This window comes from Sporothrix brasiliensis, assembly GCF_000820605.1.
Source record: "Sporothrix brasiliensis 5110 chromosome Unknown Cont17, whole genome shotgun sequence".
Lineage (NCBI taxonomy): Eukaryota > Fungi > Ascomycota > Sordariomycetes > Ophiostomatales > Ophiostomataceae > Sporothrix > Sporothrix brasiliensis.
The window spans coordinates 857,047-870,664 of record NW_024467136.1 but is presented as its reverse complement, the minus strand read 5'-3'; the positions used below and the strand labels follow the sequence as shown (position 1 = coordinate 870,664).

The following is a 13,618-nucleotide window of genomic DNA, read 5'->3' as shown; positions in this document are numbered from 1 at the left end:
CATACTATCACTTGGCCACGCGTTGATATTGGCCCACGAGACCTTCGCAACTTGGACTTCTTGTCGTTCTTGCCACGCGTTTGGTTGTTGTCACTATATCCACTGACGGTTTATCTTGGAAGGTGATTTGATCTTAGGCTGATCTCGAGACCCTCGACAGTCTTAAATTAAAATATGGAGTGGTGCAGCCAAAAACCCGATCCAGACCCCAAGACGGTCTGGCCAAAGCAGAATTAACAAAAAGACGGCACAGCCTTGGTATGTCTTACGAACGTTGCTTGCCCATTATTGTGTTTCCCGTGTGTAGATAGAGGGAACGATGAGATTTCGCCTCATTTCCCTTTTGTCCTTGTCTTCTTTCCACCTTTCCTGATTTTTCATATTTTATTTTTCTTCTTTCTCTGGATTTCTGTCCTCTTTTCTCCTGTATCTCGCAATCATCGCAAAACGGCCTTTTCAAAGGCATCACAGGAATATCCCTGCAGAATTGCATCGGTCCTCCACCATCGCTAGTTACGCTGCAGCGGAACTTCGGGCAGGCGGACGATCGCACAAAGCAAGAGGCCACCGAACGACATCTCGGGGCGCACACGACCAAGCCCTGAGTCGATAGGATTCAATAGGATCACCAGCACGGTGGATATGATCTGGAGCTTAATAAGTAGCACACCTACCTGGGATTTCGAAGGCATTTTTTTTCATGAAAATGGCAATGGCTCGCCGGAGTCGTAGGCAGCGACCTACGTCTCTGGCTGCGACGCTTCTCTTTCTTTGTGTCTCGGTATCCTCCTATCAATGTGCCGCCGCCGACGAGCCATTGTCATCACCACCCACCCCGGCCCTCGAAACCACGCATATTCCCGTCGACGATGCCAAGTGCGACTGCTTCGTCACCAACGGCTCCGACACGGCGTACTTTGCGCATCACGCCTTTTACGACTTCCGCTCCTTGGCACAGTACGAAAGCGTTCCGTCGTTGCTGTCGGACGCAGGAAGCGCGACCAACGCTCCGGCCACGAGCGGCTACTTTACCTCGAGCACGTTTACGTCCTTCTGGCAGTCGCAGAACTGGAACAACAGCGCGGCGAACGCCTCGGTGCTGCGCATCAACTCGCTCAACAACATTTACATTGAGAAGGACGCGGACAACTCGGGCAGCTCGACCTGGCTGACGCTGCGCACCGCCCGCCACGCGGCGTTCCAGTCGGCCGCCGAGATCGTCACGCAAAACGACACGTTCCAGTATGTGTCGATGCGCATGCTGGCGCGTACCATTGGCGATCCCGGCGGCTGCATGGGCATGTTTACCTACCGCGACGGATCGCCGTCGTCGTCGTCATCGTCGTCGTCGTCATCGTCGTCCCCGGGCGCCAGTGCCGGCAAAGCCGCCCCGGGAAAGGACGTCGTCCTGCAGGAAGTCGACCTCGAAGTCCTCACAAAGTACCCCCGCGACCACGTCCAGTGCACCAACCAGCCGTCGCTCGACGACAAGGGCGAGATCATTGAAGCGGCGACGCAGAACGTGACGCTGCCCGACGACCTTGGCTGGGACGACTGGGCCGTCTACCGGCTGGACTGGACGCCGCGCCAGAGCACGTGGTACGTCAACGGCCAGCAGATTGCCAACATTTCGTTCCAGACGCCGCGGGACCCGACGAGCATCCACCTCAACGCCTGGAGCGACGGCAGCAAGTGGACAGGCACCATGGCGCCCGGCACCCAGGCACACCTCCAGATCCAGTGGTGGGAGGTGCTGTACAATGCGACGGCAACGAATGCGCCCGCGGTGAGAGACACGAGCAGCGGAGGTGGGAGCTGCGGCGCAGTCTGCAGCATCGACGACGGCAGTGCGCCGGGTCAGGCGGTGTTGGTCTGGGGAACCGCCAGTAGTGGCGGTGACAGCGGCGATGGAAGCAATGGAACCAAGAATGGAGCTCCGGATCGGTTGATGCCGTCATCGGGATGGAGTCCGGTGTTCTGGATGCCTTTGCTGTCGGCTCTGTTTGTGCTTTACCCCGTCGTGTCTCGGTGAGAGATGCTGTCACCATATTGTCGTGTGTAATTTGCTCGTCGGCTGTCTTTATATTTTGTTTTTGTATATACTTGCATAATACTCTCTATTGCATGTTTGTATCCTAAGCCAATGTGAATATCAGTTTGGTCAGAACAATTAGTCGAGGCCCGGGTGAACGGGAAGAAAAAAGGTGTTTCAAAAGCAGTGCAAGAGGGCGTAAGACGACGCCGGAGAAATCTGCTACGATACGAGGCATGTGCATGAATGCACTGGCCCGGACCTCCGATACCATTGTGTGCTTCGCGTGCATCGTGCAGTGGCGTGCATTTCTGTTGTGTAATGAATGGCAGCTCTGTGGCACTTGTATGTGAGGGTGTGCAATTGTTCTTGAAGCCAATATCCACCATGTTTCGTAACACGGTGTTTTGGCTGCTTGGCCACTTTGACCGCTTTTACTTTATGTTATTTCCTTTAATTTCGTTATTTTCTTTATGAAAAACGCGACAGTGCAAAATCATGCTGTGAAAACCGTCTCAAGGCAAGTCTACGTGTGTGAGACGCTTTGACTTTCGGTTTCCCCATGATCTCAGCGGTCTACCGGCAATTACGCACCATGGTTTAGGAGTGTGTTTATTTATTCACCTGACATTTTGTACTTGCTCGTACGTTCTACAAGGAACACGTTACCCTTTCCACTTTTGTGTGATCATTCATTTTCTTCTTCACCATATTCACTGAGCTTGAACCATCCGTCCCATAATGCGCTGTGTTTCGGACACGGAGATCATTTTTGTTGTCCAGAGGGTCAAGCTTGAGAAAAAGAAGGGATGAAGAAGAGATGAGACAAAATGAGATAGACAGTGCCGCCGAAATTACTCGACGTTCTGCGGCGTCCTTGCGTGATCGACGACGATCAAAAATAATAGCCTGTCTTGTTCCTATTTACTGAGCCGGAAAAACGATCACAGGCTGGAGGCGGCAATACTGGCCACAAAACCCCCGTCGCAGAACGCCTACATCGTGGTATACAATGGTTCATTCGACGTTGCATCTGTTCCTTCAGTGTACGTCAATGCACGACTCTCCCAGCGCGTATTCCGGACCACGACGATGAAGGAGGGAAGGCTGAACAGGAGGCAAGGATCAGGGGTTTGAGGGAAAGGGGCAAACACGGCGAGGCGGTTCGTTTGTGGCGTTTCTTTTGTGTTCTCGTGTCTGTTCTCTCAGGTAGGTAGGGTTTTCTCAAATAGATGCCAAGACCCGGGGACGGCTCCGTATCTTGACCATCTTCGTCAGTCGCAGTCAATGATCATTTCCATTTCTCTTTATTAAGCGCCGTCTATGCACCACTTTAGCCTGCCCTGTCTTGCGACGCCTCTGATGCCGAATATCATCAAGTTTGCGTGCGCCGACTCCCATCCTGTCCACTAGCCCTTCTAGCCCTTCAATTCGCCCCTCCACTTGCACAGGCCCAAACAATAATGAAGGCCAGGTCAGGGTTCATCACGTCAGTGTTGCTGGCAGCCAGTACAGTAATGTCTGCAGCCTCTCTTGCTGCTGCTGCCTCACAGGACAGCGCCAACAATAGTGCCAACGCCAGCGCGCCCCTCGTCTGTCCGCAACTGCACGTCATTGCCGCCCGTGAGACCACGGCGCCGCCCGGCTTTGGTTCCGCCAGCACCCTCGTCGATTTGATACTGAAAGCGTTTCCCGGCGCCACATCCGAGGCCATTGTCTACCCGGCCGCCGGCAACTCCAACCGAAACTACAGCCTCAGCGTGACGGCAGGTGTCCTGGCGGTGCTGGCGCAGGTGACGCAGTTTGCGGCGCAGTGCCCCGGAACCGTTCTCGTGATGCACGGCTATTCGCAGGGTGCGCAGATACTAGACAATGCTTTTTGCGGCGGGCCGGACGGGGACAGCTTGCTGGCGACGCCACCCCTCATCCAAACGGCCATCGGCAAGAACGTAGCGGCGATTATCATGATGGGCAACCCACGGCACGTGGCAGGCCTGCCGTACAACGTGGGAAACGCCACTGCGCCCGGCTTCGCGGCGCGGCCCGTGGGGTTCCAGTGCCCGCTGTACCAGGCACGGATACAGTCGTACTGCGATTCGCCGGACCCGTTCTGTGCCAACGGCACAGACGCCGCATTCCACCAAGGATATGGGACGCGCAACGGGGGGGACGCACTCCAGTTTATCGTGGGAAAAGTGCTGTTGTAGAAGCAGGGCTGGTGCGCGGTAGACGGTGGTTTCTCTGCTTTGCATTAGCTATAGCGTTTTGTGCAAAGGAAGGCATTGCATCTTTAATATACCATTTGCGTTCTCACACCACGCTGTCCTCTCAGTTGTAGTTGAACTCGTTGGGCTTGGGCAATGGATAGGTATCGGACCGCGAGGACGCAAACGTCTTGACAGAGCGATCTAGAAGCGCGCGGATCCACAGCTGTGTCGGTACATCGGCAAACTCGTAGGCCACACGCATGGCGAAGCCGATGCGGTACTGCCCCATGAGGCCAGCACCAAGCTTCTCAAACGAGCGGAAGATGGTGCGACACAGGCGACGGTTGCACGCTTCAAACGGCCGCGCGGCCGATACGGGTGCGTCAATGTCCTGTGGCCGCAGGGCGTCGCAGGGGTCGGTGGAAGAGGGCAAGAGCTGGTTGGGCGAATAGGACAGGTCGCCGTCGGTCCCACCTGGCGACAGAGGGGACGCCGAAGGCACATACATGGAGCCAACACCGCTGTGCATGCCGACGCTGCCGCTAGTGGTGGGTGACACGGTAGGTGCCTCAGTCGGTGAGCTCATGGTTGTGCCACCACCCGTAGTCATAGTACTCGTCGTCGTTGTCGTCGTACGTGCAACACTCGCCTCCGCTTCGGCCTGGGTCTGGGCCTGGGCCTGAGCCTGGGCCCGAGCCTGCGCGACAATTGTCTCATATCGAGCGCCTGCGCACTGGTTGAGGCTCTCCTGGATAATCAGCATGGACGTCACATAGCTCAGGTAGATGCTGGAGATCCACGGATTGGGGTACTCGAGCACCGTTGCATAGGGCGAGGCTGGTGCGTCGGCAGGCATGTTGGATGGGACCTCGGTGTACACAGGGTCCCCGAGAAATTGAGACGCCTCCGAATACCAGGCGCGGAACGTTGCGTGCAGGCTGGCCGCGTCGCGCCGCAGCATCACCACCTGAGCCTGGTCGACGGGCAGGTCGTGTTGCCGCGTCTCGCGGATCACCCAGAGGTTGCGCATGATTCTGGGCAGACGCGCAAGATGGGCCACATGGCGGTCGATGACGGCCACAGCGTCGGCGGGCAGGAAGTCGTTGAGCGGTAAATCGACGCCCTCGAATTTGCTTTTGAGCAGCCGCTGCCACTTCCTCTCGGCCAAAAAACAGTCGCGCCCCGTAAACAGCGCGTTCATGATGATGATGGACCGGAACGAAAAAAGCATCGCACGGTCCCACGCCTCGACGAACCCGTCCGTGCCGCGGTGCTGCATCAGACTCGACACCGCGCTCGAGTGCTGCAGCCACCCACTGGAGTTGCCCGACGTGTCGGCAAACAGCTCAAACAGGCACATGACCATGGTCGTGCACAGTGTCTCAGACGAGCGCCACTCGACGGGGTGGTTGAGCGCCGCCTGCAACGCCTCCAGCGACTGGCCGTACAAATGCCGGCTCTGCACAACCATCACCTCGTTGCCGCGCGACTTGCCCAGCAGATGCATCGCCAGCGCGCACACAGCGCTGTCGAGCGTGATTTTCCGGCCGAGCCGTGCGGGCACGCTGCGAAACCACGAGCCGTAAAAGAGCGCCTCCTTGGGAGGGCGGTCCATGTCGACCATCTCGAGGATCGTGTTGACGTAGGCGGCGCGGTCATCGCGAAGATGCGGCGGGATCGTGGTCGCGGCCGACAAGAATTCTTCGCCGTTGGCATACGCAGAGGTCATTAGATCGACAAATATAGGCACGACAATACCGCTTTGGTGGCCATGGCGGTGGCCCATGAGGTCGCTGTAGCCCATGGCGTAGCCCTTGCCATGGTCTTTGCCGCTACTCTGGCCGGAGTTGCCACCTTCGGAGTGCGGCGACACGGAGGCCGGTGAAGCTGTGCTGTCGCTGCGCTCGGTTGCAGCCGCCGCACGCTCCCTGCCGCTTTGTCCCCTCCTCCGCACCTGGTGCTTGCCCGACACAAACTTGAGCGACCGATCGTAGCCCGGGCAGTCGACACCGTACGTAGCGCACTTGGCGCAGCCCGGGTGGCCCTCGTCGCAGCGCACACGGCGCCGGACGCACAGCAGGCAGCCGCGACTTCGAGGCACGCCAACCATGGTGAGACGGGGCAGTGCTTTGCGGTGGCCGATGCGAATCACCTGGGCATTGGTCTCGCGAACATTGGAAGAGCCGGTAGCGGTGGAGGCTGAACAAAGAATTTGTCGTGAAAAAAACCGTCTCGAAAATGTCTCGAAAACGGAAAGAGCCGCAATCGCGGAGGAAGGAACGCCCCGATGAGTTCGACAGTGACGGTTGCGCTTGCCCTTGACCCACAGTGACGCTTTAAATGAAGAGTGACTCCATATTCCCCCTATCGTGGTGGCTTAGAGCCGATCGACATCCGCCGTTGCCCGCCGCCGCACTTGCCCTATTTCGACGTTCAGACAGGCAGGTCCTGCACGTGACAGCGACCAAGTTGTGACGTACGGCAACATCATCTCAGCCTCTTACAATGGACGACAAAAAGATGGTTTCGTGCAGCAAGTGCTCTCCTTAGCACCAATCCGGACGCCGGCCAGTTATAAAAAAGAGAAATTCTCCAGAGGAGAAATGCATAAGAGCGGCCAGACCCAAGTTCTCCGGCAGTAGTCGAAATGAGCCTCAGCAGTTAAACGTGAAAGAACATGTAAATCCCTTGGGAAAACTCTTGATGAATCAGTGAGATTGATGTGTCTTGGAAGGGTACGCCCTACGAGCCTGCTATGTGACCAGTTTTCAGCGTGTTGCCCTGTTGCTCATTCCTGCACTCATCTTTCGTCGAGCCTCGTTTCCTATTCTGAAGAGGAAGCATTCCTCTCTGAAAATCACCAAAAAAATGATGCTGCAACAGGAAAAACAATAATAGAAACCACATTTCACCGAGTCACCCCGCCAAAGGGCTGAAAATAGCCTCATATGGCAATTCACGACAGCTGTCGTCATCGTAATCATTTTTTTATGTTCTGCCGCTTTCCTTTATTCTTTCCTTCCCTTCTTTTCCATCTACTTGAAATCGACAGGGACCAGGGCTTCAAGACTGCTGGGCCGTCCCAAATGCCTTGCAAGACGACAGAAGCCGCTCGCCATTTGAGAAGCCAGCATATGAAAAGCCAAAGTGTCCCGCAATATATCTGACATATATCCGACAATGTGTTTTCTTTTTGTGTTTTCGTTTCATGCGATGGTTTTGCTGTCCTCGTTCAGCCATCGGTTCTGTTTATGTGGCTCTCTTATGCATGGACGGATGTGCAATGTGAAACATGTTGCTTTTTCGTCCAGCAGGCTATGCCATTTTCGTGATATACACAGACGTCCCAGGCATGGGTGTCATATAACGTATTTATGTATGGCAGAAAGGCCAAATACGGTTAATGGGAGCAGGAAGGCCATGGCGACGATGCTTGCTTGGTTTTACTCTCATTTTGTCTAATTTCTATGCTCGGGGATTGTAGAATATTCGTTGACATGAAATTCTGTTTCATTTCGTAATATTTTTCCATAAAAACCTATATCTTAAGGTACCATGTATTATAACTAGAAAGAACACGAAAAATAAAAATAAAAATAGAAAACAGTAGGAGACGGAGACCGGTATGTACAATGTCTGCCGCTTTGCCGTGTGACGTTACCAACGGATTTTAACTTGGATTTTTCATTCTAGCCAGGCTCGCTCTGATATTACCTACTATTTTTTTTCATATATGTTCCCCTCACTGACATGGACGGCAGCAAATCTTTAATCGCCTTTTAAATCATGCCTACGAGTACGGGTTCGAGATAAAGAGGCTGGTTTTATCAAAATGTACTTTGCATCCCGTGATCATTGTCTTGTTAGGGCAATAGCCAAAAAGAAAAAAAAGCACCTTCACAGGCAGTCAAGGAAGACACGGATGGCAAGTGAGACGTATCGAAAAATACTGAAAATCACTGAACCTCGCCCGTTGGTTGCCTTGCCGCCCGCTCTTCATTGCCATCGATACAAGACCCTCCCATTCTTTGGCGATGAGGCCATATTTGCAACCATACAACCCTTTGTATCCACTCCTGTTCATTGCGTTCCTGTTGCCTACACTCGGCATGAACTGGGCCGCGTTGACGGCGAAGGAGGTTGGCTGCCGACGTTCTGTGCTTGCTCTATGCCCGATTCTGTACCGAAGACATTGTAGACATCCTTTTTTGTTTTCGATTGAGAAAAGTAAAAACATGCACTTGCTTTTCATTGCCCCCCTTCTCATTTGACACATGGGACACTCATTTTGAGCCCGCACCTACACTTGAACCCGTTATTCACATAGGACGAGTTTGAAGACAGATCAAATTGAGGAAGAGTAAGTTTGCACATTGTACGTAGAAGGAGTTTGGGGACAGAAAACATACTGGACTGCATTGGCGTTCGATTGCTGGTGGCCCTTTTCGTATGCAGTGTAACCATGCTTGTTTCCTCACTCTGCATTTCCTTCTCGAAGTTGCCTCGTCATTTTGTACTAGTCTTCTTCTATGCTCGCGGAGGACACCACCAGAAGTTCTCTATTGATCCGGGGCCGGGTGTAATGTGAATGGGACGCACCTTTCCTCACCGCCATTGTCAGAAGACGGAGGGGGGACGCAAATGGGACTTCCGAACACCATAATGGCCAACATTCTCTGGGAAAAGATGGACGGGGAACAAGACCGGCGAGATAAGATGAACCAAACCACCGTTACCTTTTGGTCAACCCCGGGAGAATAAACGAACAAAAAGGAATGAACCCCTCCAAGATCTTCTGTAGGAGGGGAGGGACATTGGTCGGGAGGATGAAGGGAAAATAGAGGCTAGGGTGGAAAAAAGTTGGGGTCGTACTGCATACATAGTGGGAGGAGGGAGGAGGAGAGGGGAGATAGAGGTTCAATACAAGTCTTTTAAGAAAAAATTCCCAAAGAGGTGGGGCATTTTGCACCCTGCAACCGCGTTGATGATGATACGAGACGAAGCAAGTGTCCAGAGCCACGAAGAAAAGCACGATGCAACAGTTCTGAGCCTTGAGTGTGGACGGCTCAGCAATGGTTGTTTTGGAATTACGTTTTCTCTTTTAGTTTTGTCAACCATCTGTGACCCATGCGCTTTCTGCGGCAAAGACAACAAAATCGACGAAAGAAAACTTGTGCCTTCTTGTGGCACAAAGATGCACAGGAGCCAGGCTAGGAAATATTTCTTGTACCAAGTGCAACCCCCCGGCTGTATTGCGGTCACGTTTGCCACTGATAGTGCGTGATTCCTGCATCTTTGGTGCCTTCACTATGCGCTTGTTGATGTGATGGCGGAGAGCGACGGACCGCGCAGGACGAGGAAGGAATTTTGGCTGCCTCAGCTGGCATGTCTACGTATATTAGTTTTGTGCCGAGTAGCATCACAAGTGTACGACATATAAGTACATATGCGGCGGGAAAGGTGGGAAAGACGGTGACGAAAACAAGACCCCACGACGGAAGACGGAGCACGAGAAGACTGTAAGAGCGTAGTTGGGTCGTGTGGATAGGCACATGATAATGGGAAAGGGGTTTTAGGGCGAAAGGCACGCGGCGGAGGGGCGAAAAGAAGAGGAGGATGGCAGATCAGAAATCAGGAACCGGCACTTTCAAAGTTATTGGGACCAGCGAAGGCAGAGAGTATTTTGAAGCAAGAATTTGGGAAGCAGATCGCGCGTATCTTGTAGACAAGAATAGGCGGTAGGGAGAATGGATAAGGAAGGAAATCGAGGAAAAGTACCGATTCTTGTTGCCTTTGCCCTGTCCAAAAAAGAGGGACAAGACAGGTTTAGACAAGGAAATACAACATACGGACGACATATGTGTTGTAGTTGAGGGGTCTTTTTTTCTCATCCTGGCAAGTCTGGCAGGCTGGGAGCCATGTTACAGCTGCTTTGTCGATTGCACTACTGATGTTTACCCTTTAATGTTAAGAGAGGATCACGAATAGTGTACAGGCACACGTACTCCGTATTTTGTTTGCAAACAGGGTATCGTGCGAGGATGTGGCTTGTAGAGAGCTTCCCCGTGCTCGAAAGCGTCGTTTCAGTTTCAGGTGTTTCCCACCATTCCGGACAACGTCAGCTAAGCATCTCCGCGAAGAAGCACACAAAGCATGCGAGTCACACGCGTCACTGTAACGGGCCAGCGGGCCCATATCGACAAGAAAATCGTCAAACGCCCAGTCTTTCCGTCCTATATTTAGTGCCATTTTGAGCTCTTTTATGATGGAGACGGCCCAGGGCATGGGGTCAAAGGGCGGGACTTTGGGTGGTTAGGAATGTCGAAAGTGGTGGAGAAATATGCAGATCGGCCGTTACGTGATAGGGACGCAAGAGCAAGCGGGACAAAGCAGGCATTGTTGATGGAACTCATTTGATGGGGCGTTCAAGCTTTCGTTGGTAAGAAAGGAGACGAAACTGAGGCGGAGAGGCACAATCAATAAAACATATTTACGTATGGGACCTTCGCAATTTATACAAAAGGACTCGACATGACCCAACCCCAATGCTTGCCAGATCTCTTGGAAGTCTGGTTCTGTCTGAGCTTCTGAGCCCGCCAACCTTCTTGGAAATACTCCGCACAGCCTTGCTGATGGGCGGCACAGGAGGCGCCTCTAATGTGCCCACTCTTGGTCGGTTTCTACTGAAAGAGGAGCCCCTAGCAGACATAACGGGGGCCACATTGGTTGTAAAAAGGGGTCCAAGAACGAGAAAAGGACGAGAAACCGCAACATAATGGTGCCACCGTAAAAAAACGCGTAAAGTGGATGGGGGATTTCAATGAAGCCGTGCCGAGATGCGTTGGGTTAGGCCAGTTTCCCCCTATTTTGTTTCTCGCTCATTCTCATCCCTGGTCGTCATAATATTACGTCTGCACTGTTACCCCCCAGGCCGGGACCAATCACAGATGCTCTTCCCACGACGCGTCTCCCTGTCCGCACGCAGTGCCACTTCAGTTCCATTCAGCCGTTCGTCGTCTCGTTGCTTGGTCTCTCGTTTCTGTTTTTTTTTTTCTCTTGCTAGATGTGTCGTACCAATCTCATCCTTGTGTCGCATACCGTACCGGCGAATAAAATAAACATTTGAGAGCGTGTCTGAGCGCAACTACGAAGAACCAGGCCAGACATAAAGGCGACCCAGAAAGTGGGGAGGACATACTCGTTATACGACGGCCATACAGATTACCAATGTACGATTTACTCAATCACCGAACTGGCCGTCATCGCCTGTTTTACGCAAGCAAAACCGACAGGAATAGACAAATACGAGGAAAACCCGACACCGGATCAAGACATCCAGACAGGTCTTCCACGTTATCTTTACAGACTGGTTTTTTTTTGTTTTCTTTTCCTTCTGGTTGGTTTGGCAGTGATTATTTTGTGCTCTGCGGTTCGTATGCAGTTCCAGCTGCTTCTCTTTCCTTCGTTTTGTTCTGACTCGTGTCTCCTCGCTCGCCATTGTCAGGGTCTTGTTTTCCCCTGCAGATACGACGCGGAGGACGCCTGATCTCATTGATCCATTCCTACGAATACGCACGGCCTATCCTTTGCCTCGCGCCTCTTGCAGACTCTTCCTGCCCTGCTCCCTCGCCCCCGCTCCTCGTAATTTAGCAATTGCCTGTTTTGCTCTGGTGTGGTTCCCCTTGTTTCTACTTTGCATTTTCTCCATACATCGTACAGCAAACACACCTTGAGTTTGTAGATCAGCCATGACGAGAATCAGACCCTAAGAGCCCCTTTTCTGTTGACGGGCGCTGGCCAGCATTCCATTTCATATCCGCTCGACGCTTGGCCTGCCAGTGTTGTCTGTGTTGTTGTCGTCCTTTTTTTTGGCTTTTAGTTTTGCCCATTCCGTATTGCTTGTTTGCTTGCCCCCGTTTTCCCACGAGCACCCCGTTGCCTCCTTAAAGCACCACACCCACTTCACCCACTCGACCTTTCCGTGCTACTTGGCTCCTCACACGACGTATCTTGTGTGGAAGAAGTAGGTCGACAATCTAGCGACGGGCATGCCAAGATCAGAGAGTCTCTTACACTGGCTGGTAGAGTAAAGTGTACAACAGAGCGGTGTAGCCTTCTTCCCCATGGCTTTGTCGTTATTGCACCCTATTGAACACCTGTGGATCGGTAACTGTCTCATTATGGCGATTTTTGCGAGTACAAGACACGGGAGAGACCGCACTGTCACGCACTCCGTGTCCTGCAAAATTTGAGCCTTGTATTGAATCCGCATTTTGCAATTGGCGAGGGGCCTGGCCAGGCCGATTTACACGGAAGAGTCGCCGTGCCTCCTTGATTAACTTCACATCTTTTCTTGCCACTGCGCAGAATCCATACCAGGCCAGCATGAATGGCCCGTCCACAATCAAGAGCAATCAAGACGGGTGTCCCATGTCAAAAGAAGGCTGCTTACTTTCGTAGTGGCCTGGTCATCCTCGCAAAAGCGTCCCCTATTTTGTGTTTCTCTGGGGTTGGCCCTTGCGTTCCATTCCCCCTGGCGAGAACCCATGCTCCGTCCGCACGGTGCCACGTTCAACCAGTTTTTATGTTGCACTGGAAGGAGACGAGATGCTAAATCCATCATCCTGTCCCATGCCCCTCTCCTGTCTGCATCTGACAGAGAATCTCAAAATGCAGGGTAGCTTGACAGCTTGGTTGTCTTTTCTCCACGTGCAGCCAAGCGAAATAACACTCTGTTTTGGTGCATTCAATGCTCCTGGTATGGGACCGTAAACTGCACGTTGTAATGGCGATGTGCGACCTGAAGAGGGCCGGCGTGTTACGGAGTGTTGTGGAGAACGGTCATCGTACGTGGAGTCTACCCGTAAACAAAAGAGAAAAAAGGAAAGAAAAACATACTTCGTAAAAGAAAAATAAATAAATCAACTTACCACCCCAAAGGCTCAACCCTGTCCCTGTTGCTCACGCACTGTCGACGATTGCCGCACGGCTTTCGACCGGGGAAAGGGACGAACTGTCGCTGGTGTCGGCGGCACATCGTCAGACAAAACACGGAAAATACGCATATGCATAGGCAAAGGCAAGGGGATAGGGCAATTAGTCCTTTGGGCCCTCGGTCTTGGGTTACGGGATCCCGTCTTCTTTAATATTTGGGTTGTCTTGGGACGCCTCGTGCTGCTCAGGTTGTAAATATTACACTATTTTCATACATGCCGCATCTGCACATAACACTACGAAAGTATGTCGCCGAAGCGGTCGAGATGAGACCGCGTTTGATAGTACAGGGAAAAGGGACAAAGGGTAAAGAGAAATGGTCCTCGCTTAGGGCTTTCTGGTGTGGTAATGTGCAGATGTGTGTCATTTGGAGACGTCCCTGTCA

The 13,618-nt window shown here is 52.7% G+C and overlaps 3 protein-coding genes across 3 annotated transcripts; 2 read left to right on the top strand and 1 right to left on the bottom strand.

Moving 5' to 3' along the window:
* Positions 1-706: 706 nt before the first annotated feature.
* On the top strand, positions 707-2,032 carry SPBR_02841 (uncharacterized protein; the record flags this gene model as incomplete). The annotated part of the gene is made up of 1 exon (XM_040761144.1): positions 707-2,032. The coding sequence occupies one exon, from the start codon at positions 707-709 to the stop codon at positions 2,030-2,032; it is 1,326 nt and encodes a 441-aa protein (XP_040620235.1).
* Positions 2,033-3,495: 1,463 nt separating this feature from the next.
* Positions 3,496-4,239, top strand: SPBR_03199 (acetyl xylan esterase (Axe1); the record flags this gene model as incomplete). The annotated part of the gene is made up of 1 exon (XM_040761502.1): positions 3,496-4,239. The coding sequence occupies one exon, from the start codon at positions 3,496-3,498 to the stop codon at positions 4,237-4,239; it is 744 nt and encodes a 247-aa protein (XP_040620234.1).
* A 121-nt stretch (positions 4,240-4,360) lies between these two features.
* SPBR_02519 (uncharacterized protein) lies at positions 4,361-6,349 on the bottom strand (the record flags this gene model as incomplete). The annotated part of the gene is made up of 1 exon (XM_040760822.1): positions 4,361-6,349. The coding sequence occupies one exon, from the start codon at positions 6,347-6,349 to the stop codon at positions 4,361-4,363; it is 1,989 nt and encodes a 662-aa protein (XP_040620233.1).
* Positions 6,350-13,618: the final 7,269 nt, after the last annotated feature.